Raw genomic sequence first — 12779 nt, forward strand, 5'->3', positions numbered from 1 at the left:
AAGGGGTTTGGTTTTTTTACGTACACAGAGCAAATAGGCCATGAGGATGATGAGAAGTCTAACTAAAGCAACAGAATGCACTCCAAGGATATTCAAATTTGTTTTGAAGCGTTTCTATTACAGAGAATTTTTTTTGTATTATTCTGTGAAACAGTTTACAATATTTTGTCTCTCTCTTTCATTGTTATTACAATCTAAAAGATTAACTAAAAATACCCTACCAAAAAATGAGACCGGTGGAGCAGTCCGATTCAATTGTATTTATTCTGCACGCTCCACGAAATTAGGACACAGTTAATCAGCAGCTGTGCTTAATTAGTAAGAAACCTATTTAAACCTAATGATACACATGGCCAGGGTTGCTGCTGCTTAATGGAGACAGTAGTTCTGCTTAATTGGGATGCTTTCAGGTGATATAGCAGTTGAAAGTGATGCTTTGTTCTGCTGTTTCAGGCTCACGGTGGTTATCTCCTTCCATCCCGCTGGTAACATTTTGCAATTGGAGCTGACATAGCACCCAAAGAGGTCCCTCGCTGCCGCCTCTTATCTCCTGACTCGCCCCTTCAGCACCAGTTCTTCACTGCCAGCTGCCCTACTGCAGAACAGATCTGCCGTCTGAGGACGGGGACGACTGAGGGGTAAGGTCTGCTGCCAGCTCCCTTGACTTCAGCGTTGAAACGGCGCTTTTCAGTAGTCGGAAGGACTTTATCATCGGCTCAAGGCTTCAGCAGCACAATTCGGATGTGCCTGTGACACCTCTCACAGATGAGCAGTGGTCACAGCTGCCCGAATGTTTTCAGTGAGAAGTTTAAGTTTGCGATTCCTGCTGCTGTGAGTCCCTCCTCAACAAACACCCCCTGATTTTTATATACCATATTAATGCTACCATACCTGATAGCTGCTCACTAGCCTGTGGAAACGAGCCAGAAGCTTAGCTCAGTCCTAGAAGAGCCTTCCTCTCACTCCAGCCTTTTGTTGCTATCCTCAGAGGGAAAGGGTCACTGAGAGATTCAGAGGTTTTCTCAAACCTGCAGCTGATCTCCATGAAAGACAGCACTGTCACCCTGCTGGGCAGCATAGGGAAGCTTGCAAATTAACTGATCTGTCACACTGAAATAACAAAAATTGGCTCAAAGGATGGCAGTTTCTCATGGCTGTTAAATTCACTGCAAATAACTAAGAAAGGAGGATTTGTAAAGACATTTTGTAAAGACAGCATTTTAGACAAGATACCAACGCCAGAACAAAGTTTGCACAGTACGCAGCACTTGGCAGTGCTTCAGTATAACATGAGATGGTTTCGCTTCCATCAGCAAAGAGCTTAGTGCCACAGCAGAGTCCCTCAAATCTAACTAAAGTAATTAATTGTGCCCATCGACTGGAACTAGACCTGTCAAACGGTACCGCGCAGGTCCAGTCAACCCTCGGGGTCAAGCAGCTGAACAACGTTGCAGCCTGTGACAGCGCGAGTTGGGAAGATAACACAAGTCTTGGAAAAACATGGAAAGGGATCTAACTCCAAGCCGCCTCGCAGATCAGCAGCTGCCTTTTGCAAAAGACTGAAATATGGGAGACCACAGCAAGCCTTCAGTAGCTGCAAATATATTCATTTAAGGGCAGTATAAATATTGCTCTACCTAGTCATCTTTAGCTGAACTTTCTTACCATACCCTTCTGCATCTTTTTGTTGTTTTCTTCTGGCTTTTCACATTCCAAATGCCTCACAGAACCTATGCAGATATTTCATGAAAAAGGCTCGGTGTGAAACCGTGTCTGCACTAGTTCCTACATAAAGTTTCACGAGTACAATCCTGCTAAGTATCAATGTTCTCAGCGTAGGCTGGTGGGAGGACAAGAGAACGGCTGAGGCGGAAAAGACCGGAAACGTCAGGATTAGCCACAACAGCGGCAAGTGGAGGGAGGGAGGAGCAGGAAAGATCAGTGACTGCGTAGGGAGAATGGAAAATGAGACGGCTTTAGAGAGAAGAGGAAAAGAGAAGGGTAAGAGAGTAGAGAAATTACACACCAAGCCTAAACCACCTCAGGAGCCGGAGACGTGATTGGGAGTGGTCGCTTGCCCAGGGCAAAGATGGCTCGGTGTAACGTGACAGTCTGTAGCGACTGGAAACACAAATGCACGCGCACACACACTTAGTGTACCTAGTTACAAGTAAAAGAGGACTTCTACTTGTCACTGTGATATGTCTGTCAGGCAGGGAATAACCATGCAAGGTGATGTGGTGCAGCTTGTGGCGTTTCAGTACATCTTTAGAAAACAGTTAGCCCCTTCAGCTGTCTTGTGTTCAATTGGACCCAAAACCTCGTCTCCCCTACTTCCAACAGAAAGACCTGCTGGAATACATCAGGAAAAAGCAGCATCACTTCAATGGTATGGTTTCACTGTCCAGGAAGCAAAACAACATAATTACAAATTGTAAGAGAATGCTGTGTTCCAAAAAAGCCCCACTCCAGCCTCCCATATTCTTACAAGACTCCTGTCGGACCCACCGGATTTCACAACCTTCGCTTCCACAGCCTCTCTACTGCTGGTCCCATCCCCTTCTCGCTTGCAGTGAATGCCCGCAGGGGGACGAGGAGACGAAATCAGCTCAGCCAGAACATCGGCCCCTCCAGCCACGCAGGTGAAGGAAACAGTCTGACCAAGCTTCACTATAAAGCTACGCGACAGAGGAGCTGGATACCTAATCTAACACATAGCACCTTGGTCACAGCTAGTATATTTTTGTATGAGGTGACCATGAAGAATAAAAATGCCTGCCCTGGAACGGCTGCAATAATACTTTGAAAATGCTGTAACGCAAAAGATCTTTCCATTGATAACAAACATGGAATAATTTATATCTGTAATGTAAAAGCATAAAAACAACTGAACAAGACCAGCTCTATACTATTGATTTTTAGATAAATGGCCAGGTCTGGGAGCGACTGCAAGCACAAAAAGAGTAGAGTTGGATGGAAAGTTAAATGCTATTTTGGCTCTCCTGCGACCTTGCTGGTCATACGTTCTATGAAGATTCATTATCAGAACTGTAATTTGGTTACCACTACAACAGTTTCAGGCTTCCTAGCAGCAGCTTGCTGGAGCTGCTGAGGTTAAAGACAATTTTTTTTAAGCTATATGAATGATCATTAAACATGATTGCTAAAGAAGCAAACTGTCAAAGTTGTTTCATTTATTTCTTAATATCACAGCTGTACAATTTTCATACATACAGCAGGAAATGCCCATTGGTTACACAATGGCATTTGGCTGCATTTCCAAGTATAATACAGTAAGTGCAACTCCACTTGAAAATGTACATTTATACAACTTAAACAAATTAAGGATTGCTACACTACTATCTGTGACAGTATAAAGCTTCATTTATGTTACGTCTCATTACTAAACCACTTCCTGGTTAAATATAAAACATATTCAATCATTTTAAAATGGCCCTTGTGGTACTTGGCCAGCATATAAAATATTTGTGTGTAAAATTTAACCATTAACTTTTTTTTTTAAAAATAATCTTCTAAGCCTATTTAAACATTTGCTATTGAACTGTTATACTGACACTTTGTAGCAGGAACCAAATTTTACCCTCCTTTTGTTTGCTCTTGCACTGCTTATCATAAAAAGAAGTTACATTTGTAATGTATTGCAGCTTTATTCAGATACAACCAGATGGCTAAACTACTTAACAATTTTGCTCAAAAGGTAAATAACATTCTTCAATAAAGAAAACAAAATTACATTTCAGAGATATTTGTCATCAAAATTTTAATGGGTAGAGTGCTACCAGCACTGGGAAGAAAAAAAAAAAAGTATTAATTTATCTTTTAAGACCCACCCGAATATTCAGTTTAAACTCTTATAACTTTACTTTTGGAATACATTGGTCCACAGACCACAGTCTTGTTACAGTTTACCAAATGAAAAACAAAATTGCTTATTGCCGTCCCTATAACAGGAATGGTTCAGTTTTAAACCTCCTTTAAAAATATACATTTTACAATCCTTTCACCTCAACAAAGGTGACACTGACAATAAATACACTGGTTTGGTGGTTTTATTTTTCTTCATTATGAAAAGTCTACAAACTACCTGTTGTAGGCCCTTTCTTTTTTAGACTTCTCCAGTGCCTTGTCCATAGTTTTCTCATTTTCTCCTCTACATTTGGGGCAGTACCATTTGCCCTTTGGTTTATGATTGAGTCCCACGCAGGAAAAGTGAAACCACTCAATGGGGCACTCATCATTATCGCATCCTATCATTTCTCCATAGGAGACTTGGTTGCACAAGCAGTATGTTGGCTCGTTAGGGTCAATAGGAAGGTCTGGGGGAGAAGCTTCCCTCTCTGCTTTAGCCTTGGATCGTTTCTTCTTCTTGGACGTTTTTGCTTTCTTCTCCTTTGGAGTTCCTGAGGTGATGTCATCGTGATCATGATTATTTGAAGCATTTTCTCGATTCTCATTATTTCTTTGCCGCCTTGATCTCTTATTGTTGGGCTTTTCAGCCTGTGCGATTGTCTCACTCTTTGACTTATCTTGGCTGGCCTTCCCGCTGTTTCCAGTGGTATCATTAGTCTCTTGACAAGTCTCAAACAGTTCCACGTGGCTGTCCACTTGCCTGGTTCTGTTCTCAACGAGCTCCACCATCTGACTGACAATTTGGATTTTCTCGTCCCCCAGTTCCTGACTCCGAATCAAGGCTCTCTGTATGCAGTGCAACATTCTTCTCTTCTGCACGGCATCTGTCTCTCGTTTAAATTTTTCATAGTAATCATCCAGGTCCTTCAGAATCTCTGCAAGGAAGAAATAAAAATTATAAATATTTTCGACAAGGAGAATGGCGAAACAAAGCCTTCCCACATCGTTCCTTCCACGCAGCAACACCTTTTTGTAACGCACAAAGCTGATCAAAGACAGATTCCCTGAAGCTGGTGTCTGACAAGGGGCTCGTGACTCCAGTGGATTACTTTTGTTCTAGTCAGTCCCGCAGGAATAGAATGCAAATGCCAATTTAGGAAAAAAAAGGGACTAAACATGATTTTATGCATGTTGACAATTCTTCCCTTTAAACTTACCAGTAATTAAAAAGAACTAACTAACTAAACAAATACACACACACCATCAAGAGTTCAAAAATTAATTGTAAAATTAGAGGGGAAATTAATAGATTGTGTCCCAGTTTCGGCTGGGATAGGGTTAAATTTCTTCCTAGTGCTGTGTTTTGGATTTAGCACAAGGAGAATGGTGATAACAGACTGATGTTTTCAGTTGTTGCTAAGTGCCCTCCTAGTCCAAGGACAGCTCCCGTGCCTGCTGACTGAGCTAGGTACACGAGATGGGAGGGAACATAATCAGGACAGCCAGCCCAGCTGGCCAATGGGGTATTCCATACCATGTGACGTCATGCTCAGTATATGAATGGTAGGCGTGATCCAGGAAGTACCAATTGCTACTTGGTTATCGGTCAGCGCAGGTGGTGAGCAATCGCATTGTGCATCACTCATTTTGTATATTCTATCATTATTATTATTATTATTATTTTCCCTTTTCTGTTCTATTAAACTGTCTTTATCTCAACCCACGAGTTTTTCTCACTCCTACCCTTCCGATTCTCTCCCCGTCCCACTGGGGGGGCGGGGGGAGTGAGTGAGTGGCTGCGTGGTATTTTGGCTGCTTGCCAGATTAAACCACGACAATTGTTTTCCTGGACACTTTCTGTATAACAACATCAATATTTTTAGTAAATGGCTGAAAGTGGGAGAAAAAGAGTGGGACAGAAAACAAACACAAACCAGTGTAGAAATCAGATGCTGAGTTACTTAATAATGACTATCATACTTGACAGCTAATGCAGAAGAACTCCAAATACATGGGGCTAGACCCTAAGCTATGGCAAGTTTCATCCAATACTGCTGACTTATTTTTGCTGAAAATGTGAGGCCACTTAAATCCCCAGGACTACAGAATTAGGATTACCAAGATGTCTAGATGATTTCCTCCCTATACTTTCTATAAAAAAGCTGGTGCTTACTTTTTAAAACACAGAAATATAATCTTCATTAAATATTTACTGCAGAGAAGGAGATGAAAAAGTTATAAGATAACATTAAAGATGATATGGAACAACTGGAGCAGCTAGAGCTTCCGATTTAAAATGCTAACATTGAAAATATGCTAGATCTTGAATTGCACCTCAAGGATTGTTCCAACAGTGTATAAGAACACTGCACAGAAGTGTTTAAAGTTTCATGAATAGTTCTAGAAACCTATTTTTAAGCAGATGTTTTTGAGTTTCACTACGATACTCAAACCAACTCAAACATACAGGACACTCAGCATTTCCATACTACGTCTTCAAAAACATGCAGAATGTTTTCCCTGCATCTCCTTTCTTCTCTGATTTTTCCCTTTCTCACAGGTTAGACCATTCTGCCTTAGAAAAGCAAAATATACTGACATATAAAATCTAACCTCGATTCACCTAACAGAAGCCAGGATCTCATATACATACAAACGGCATTACCAAAACTGTCTCTAAATTTCACAAGTACGAACTTACTTTTTTAAAACTTTTTTTTTTTTAAGTAAGAGAATGTGGTAACAGCAATTTACATATGCAACTAACAGTTACTCTGTGATTTAGGTTTTGTCTTGCCTGGGTAGATTTTTTGAACGCACAAACACATTCCAAATTTCTTGTGAAGACACGGGAAGTTTATGTAAGTTTTACTTTAGTTTTTAGAGCTGCAGCTTATGCTTCTCACATCGATTAAGCATGACCTGTCAGCAGGTACTGCAATATAACCTATCTGACCAAAATTAGTATTACAGTATGTTATTAACTATCTTAAGCAAATGCCTTTTTCCTAACCAAACCCCCCCCCCAAAAAAAAAAAAAAAACAAAAACCCCCACCCAAAAAACCCCACCCCTACCACCACCACCACAAAAATCCCAAATGTAGAGATTAAGCACTCAGGAAGACTAAAAATCCAGCATTAATTATTTTCAGTGGCTGAAATGCAGAAGTTTTATATTCTAAGTTTTGACACTTGACTGATGTCATCAGTTTAACCCATCTGAATCTGGTACGTAGGCACCTTTCATCACGGATACTCTCTCTCTTGATACCACAAAATAATTAGTGACTTAATGACTTAAGTCAGGCATTACAAAAACTTCAAGCCTAGTACCACATATACACATTAACACTACAGCACCACACCACCTCCTGAAACTGCTGTATTATGCAGGAGAAATAGTTGGCTGCGACGATCTTGAATTCTGCAAAGCCCTGCTGAGCGCGTCCTGAGTTTAGTATGTAAGACACCATGCAAGAAGTGCCTTCTCACAAACGCACGCAAACAGAAAGGGCTGCTTAGCATCAGCATCAGAAAGGCGTTATTCAAGCAGTGCACCAGCTAAGAGAAACAGCTTGACAGCTGTCTACTACAGCTTGGAGGAGGATTGCACCACCGTTCCTCATACCAGCATGCTCAGCTGAAGTTGCCCGCCCAAAGGAGGCTGCGTTTATAGGAATTCCAGAAAGCTGCTTTCCCCTGGCGTGCTGTAACAGAAAGACCAGAAAGCAGAGTTTTGCGCGATTTGCGTGTTATGCAACTGTTCACCAGCTGTGAATGCACACCCCCAACATCACAAACGCCATCCAAATTACAAAAAAAAAAAAGGTGCCGTATGTTGTGAGAGCTTTATTCCCCAAACAGTCCCGTAGCCCTCACGGGGGCTGAGACACCGCCGTAATGGCTGCGTGCCCACGCACCCCGGGAACCCCCTCCCACACCGCCGCCAAGGCGGCCAGCACGGGGCTCCCGAGGGAACGGCGGGGGTGCGAGGCACCTCCGCGGGCAGGAGGGGCAGAAGCCACGCCGCGATGTGGCCGCTCCGCCGCCACCGCCTCCCGGTGGGCTGGGCGCTACCCGCGAGGGCCTCCTCCGCCGGGGCAACGGCGCCGTGGGGGACACGGGCGCAAGCAGCTCCCCCGGCCTGGGGAGGGCCCGGTCCACTCCCCGCCCCTCTGCGGCACCACCCGCCGCCTCCGGGGCCGCCCCTGAGCCCCCGCCCCCGCCGCGGAGCTGGGCTCGCCCCGCCCCGGCGGCTCCGCCCCGCCCCGCGCCAAGCCCGGCAACCCGCGTGCTGCGCGGCCCGGGGAGGGGAGGGCGCTAGGCGCCGCCATTACGGCGCGGCGGGCCCTAACGGTCCTAACGTAAGGCAGCTCCCGCGCGCCCATCGGCCGGCCGGCCGGGGAGCGGCCTCATCCCGCCGGGCCAGGGGGGCCGCCTTCTCCTAGCAACCAGGGCGGCGGCAACGCCCCGGAAGTGACGGAGCAGCTATTGTTCTCCGGCAGGAAAGCGGCGGCGGTCTCCCCCGGTTCGCAGCGTAACAGGGGAGCCAGAGGAAGCGGGGGAGGGGCGCGGGAGGAGGCGGCGGAGGCCGGGCGGAGGGGCGGCGGCCCGCCCACCCTCGCGCCTATCAGAGCGGCCGACGGGGAGATCCCGCCCATGCTGGACCGGTGTTCCCAATCGGAACCAGAAAGAACCAGAAGAGTAAAAAATAACAATTAAAAAAAAAAAGCAGCCAATCGCAGCGGGCAAAGCGAGCTTGCGCCCGCCCCCTCCAGCAACAGCGCGCCATTCACGAGCAAGAGGAGGCGGGAAGAGCGGCGCCCCCCGTCCCGAGAACACGTCAGTCACACTCCGAACGCCCAAGGTTGGCCTGCCCGCTGCTGCCGCCCCAGCCAATCAGAACCCGCAGGCCGGGGCAGGCCGAGATATTCAAATCAACCCCACAGAAAAGTTGCTTCAGGAAACGTCACGAGGGGGCGGGGCACAAGCTGGAAGAGCCCATCCCGAGGACCAATCGGCGGGAGGAGGTGGGCCGCGGCCGGTCCGTGGGGAGGCTTCCCCCCTATCAGCCCCGCCGGGGGCGGGGCGAGCCGCGATATGCTAACGAGGGGCGTTGATAAAAGCCGCAACGACGCCGATTCCCCAGCAAAGCGCGGAGGCGCCCGCTGGTCGTGGTGGCGCGTGCCCGGAGCGCGCGAGAGGCGCGCTGCCCGCCCTGCCCTCTCCTCTCTTCTCCTCCCCGCCAGCCCGCGCCCCCCGCGGCCGCCACGGCCTCCCGACGAAGTTTCCCCCGGCCCCTTCCCCCGGGAGCCGCCGGGCTCCCTGTCGGGCTGCCCGACAAGCGGCTGGGGGAACGGCAGGGCTCGCTGCCCACCGCCCCTAAGGCCACATGCACGGGGGGCGCGGGGCGGCGCGCCCGCCGGGGGAGAGGGGTTTCTCCCCGCCCGGCACCCCGGCTGTCACCGCTGCCGGCGGCACCGAATAAAGCCCTCCCCTCCCCCCTTGCCGAGCGGACACCAGCGAGCAAGTGACAAAGCTGCCCCGAGCCCCGCACAAACTAGCCTCCCCTTCCCCTCCCCTCCCCGTGGGGCATGGGGACAGCGTGCCCCGAGTGCCGGCAGCACGGGGAGGGCAGCGGGAGGGAGGGGGCACTTCAGCTTTCAGCACATCCGTAAACCCGACCGTATCACCCCCCCCACGCACACCCCGCACCGCACACGCCAGTCCCGTCCCCCCCGCCCCACGGAGCGCGGCTGTTTTACGGGGTGAAACGAAACCCACCGAGGAGGGAGCGAAGAAAGCACACCCTGCCCCCCACTCTCGCCTAACCCCCCTCTCCTCCCTCCTTTCCTCCCTCCCTCTCCTCCCTCCCTCCCTCACTAGCTGCCTCTCTCCCCTACTACAGCCATAATGAATACTGTACATTCCTAAATGTTGTGCTGTAATCTCTCCCTCTCTGTCCACCCAGCACTTTCTTCTGTACCCCCAAACCCTTCCACCTCAGCCCCACGGCCGGGGACGGCCCCCCTTTGTGCACCGCACACCCCACTTCCCTGCCCCCGCCTTCTTGGCCAGCAATTTACACAGAAAAGCAGAGTCCTTGCTTAATAAGAGAAGCTGGAGACCTTTTGTTCCGCCCCATGACAAGAGCTAACGCTGCAGATCAGCCCCTCTCTCTCCTCGGATCTCTCCTCCTGGCTTTCTCCCTCCTCTCACCTCCCAAAAATAAAACTACCATCCTTGTGGGGTGCAGAGGGGCAAACGGAGCTGAGGCTCAGCTCTGAAGAAAAGAAAGGAAAGACACCCTCCCCCCCGAGCCCCATACCACACACACGGACACACACACATATACAGAAAGCACTTACCTTGGTATTTGGCGTCAATTTCCCTCATCAAGGAGACATTTCTCTGCAGATCGAAGGGCATAGACTCGATGGAGTCCAGATAATCCTCCACATAGTTCACTAGGTGAAGCTGGTCTCCGTTTGCAGGACTCAACATTTTCATCCGGCAAAGAAAAAAAATATCCTTCCCCACACCTCTCTCTCCCTGTCGGTGCGAGAGCAAGTGCTGCTCCCTCCAAAGACGGTAACCCCGATGAACGGCTCACTCCCTGCCCACCTCTCTCTGTAGCTCCCCCAAAAAACCGAGAGAAGCTACATCTGACTCCTCTTGTGTGAAACAGAGGGAGAGAGAGACACACACACACCCTCCGCTAGTCCCCTACAGCCAGCAGCAGCTGATTGAATGGCTGTCGTTGTGGGTAATTCACGAAGGAGGTGGTAGGAACAATCAGAGGGATTTGTGTGTGTGTGTGTGTGTGAAGGGGGGGGGGAGGAGGAGGAGAAAGGAGGGGGGCTTAAACCAGCGCCTCCGAAACAATCTGGAAACAAAATGTGCTCTGCAAAGTGTCTGTCAGAAGCGGCGGCAGCCCCTCTGCATGCGCCAGCGCCGCTCTGCTCCGCTTCTCCTCCGCTCCCCCCTTCCCCGCTCTCCTCACCGCCGCCGCCGCCGCTGCTCCCCGGTGATATTAACGCAGCCTCCTCGCTCCTATACGCCGCACTTGATCCAACGTGGAAAACCCAAATACCAGTTTCAAACACTTGGGAAACATTCAGCCCCGCCACGCACGGCGCATGCGCACCCCTCCCAGGGCTGTATACACACACACACATACACACACACACACACAGAGGCACACTCACCGCGCACACACACTCTCCCCCTCCCCCTCCCGGAACCGCGGCGGGGCGAGCGCTCCTCTGCATATTCATCGTCCCTCCTCCCCTTACTCACGTTTGGGGAGGGAAGGCGGCGGGGATGCGGTCGTAGCCAGGGGGTGGGCGGCTCGGTGCCGGCGTAGGCGTGGGGAAGAAGCCCCCGCGGCCGGCCGGCGGGGTGAAGGGGCGGGGGGGGGGGAGGGAAGGCGGAGGCTCCCGTGAAGTTGCGCGGACGCTGCGAGCAGAGCGGCCCGCGGGGAGGCTGAGGGGAGAGCGCGGGGCCGGCGGGCTGCCGGAGCTTGCGAGCGGGGGAAGTTGGATGCTTTTGCGGTAGGGCACGGACTTTGGAGGAGTCTCTCGCCTCCTGCGAGCTGGTGGCGGAGGCCGCGCTCGCCCCCGAGAGGAGCCGCTCCGAGGGCTTTCCTGGGAGGGACGGGGAGAGGGGGGCACTGGGAACCGTGCGACGCCACGGCGGTGGCTGCGCCGCCACCCCGCTTTGGGGGCAGGGCCGTACCCGGCGCGGCGCCGGACGCTGAGGAGAAACGCTGCCTCCCTCCTCGGCAGGCAGCCGCATCAATCATCCCCCTGGCGGGTGACACCCACCCCAGCCAATCACCTCTTCCCTCGTGTCCCGCCCCGCAGCTCCCTCGACCAATCCTCGCCAGGCGGCAGGGAGGGCGCAGCGGTGACAACGCTGCCCGGGATACCGGCCGCGGCAGAAGGGGCGGTGACGCACGGGGGGAGGGGAGGGAGGCGGGCGGGCGCATGCGCACTCCCTGCAGCGCGAGAAGAAAATGGAGCCGTCTATCACGGACGGGATTCGACTACGTTTCCCAGCGGCCCCGTATGCGCGCTGTCGGGCGGGCTTGCCGCGGCGCCCGTTCCCCCGCGCAGCGGGCTGCGGCAGGCGGCGGCGGGGGAAGGGTGAGCGGGTGTTGTTGGTGAGGGGGGAGCGCTTGGGGCTGCGCTATGGAGTACCCCGGCGGCGGGCTGCCCCCGCTGCTCCTGGGCGCCCGGTGGAGAGGGCTCTGAGCGGCTCCGGTGAGGAGGAGAAGGAGCGCCGGATACAGCCCCGTGCCGCTCGAGTTCTCCCCGCCCGGGGGCCGTGAGGAAGGGCCCCGCTGTCGGTCACCCTTCCCGGGGCTGGGGCTCGCCGGGGGCAGCCTGCCTTTGTTTCCCGAAGCTGCTGCCGTGGCCGTTCATACCCAGCAGCTGCCCCCGCCGCGGGCCGGCGGGTAACGCGCCCGTCTGGGGGGCGCGGGGAGATCCCTCCCCTCCGGGCTCCTCCGAGTCCCCCGGGGCTGCCAAGTCCATCCTTGCCCTCCCCGCCCCTTCCCGTGGCAGAGCGGCAGCAGGCACACCTGGCGGGGCCGGGGGCGGCGGTAGGGCCGGGAAAACCCTCCTCTGCCGGCGACGGCCGTCCCTGCCCGCCGGCCGCCCTGCTCCCCCCTCAGGCGGCTGGGCTCCGGTTCCCCCGCGCCGCGCTCCCTCCCGGCGGCGGCGGCGGGAGGCGGGGCGAGCGCTGAGGGGAGGTGGCTGCGACCCAGCCCCGCCCGCGGGGCCGCGCAGGGCGGGCAGCGGCGCGGCGGGGTAAAGCGGCGTTGCTAGCGCCGGCGATTTTTATCTCGTCCGTCATTAGGGAGATGCGCCCGCGTTTACCTGACACTTCCTCTCGGGAAGTCCCC

At 52.1% G+C, this 12779-nt stretch overlaps 1 protein-coding gene across 2 annotated transcripts; it reads right to left on the minus strand.

Annotated features, from left to right (window-relative positions):
* Positions 1-3172: 3172 nt before the first annotated feature.
* On the minus strand, positions 3173-11159 carry ING1 (inhibitor of growth family member 1). 2 transcript variants are annotated; one of them, XM_075137362.1, is made up of 2 exons: positions 10240-11159; positions 3173-4805 (listed from the first exon to the last, which is right to left on the minus strand). In XM_075137362.1, the coding sequence occupies exons 1-2, from the start codon at positions 10379-10381 to the stop codon at positions 4102-4104; spliced, it is 846 nt and encodes a 281-aa protein (XP_074993463.1). In that variant the 5' UTR covers positions 10382-11159; the 3' UTR covers positions 3173-4101. The 2 variants fall into 2 exon arrangements, with proteins under 2 accessions (XP_074993463.1, XP_074993472.1); XM_075137371.1 differs by lacking the exon at positions 10240-11159 and adding an exon at positions 7500-8023.
* Positions 11160-12779: the final 1620 nt, after the last annotated feature.

This window comes from Calonectris borealis, chromosome 1 (genome assembly GCF_964195595.1).
Source record: "Calonectris borealis chromosome 1, bCalBor7.hap1.2, whole genome shotgun sequence".
Taxonomy (NCBI): domain Eukaryota; kingdom Metazoa; phylum Chordata; class Aves; order Procellariiformes; family Procellariidae; genus Calonectris; species Calonectris borealis.

What these genes read in the sequence shown, in the direction of transcription:
- ING1 (XM_075137362.1), bottom strand. Translation starts at nt 10,381, where the DNA reads ATGAAAATGTTGAGTCCTGCAAACGGAGACCAGCTTCACCTAGTGAAC. An exon ending in AATTGACGCCAAATACCAAG is followed by an intron (nt 4,806 to 10,239) that starts GTAAGTGCTTTC and finishes TCTTCCTTGCAG; the next exon opens with AGATTCTGAAGGACCTGGAT.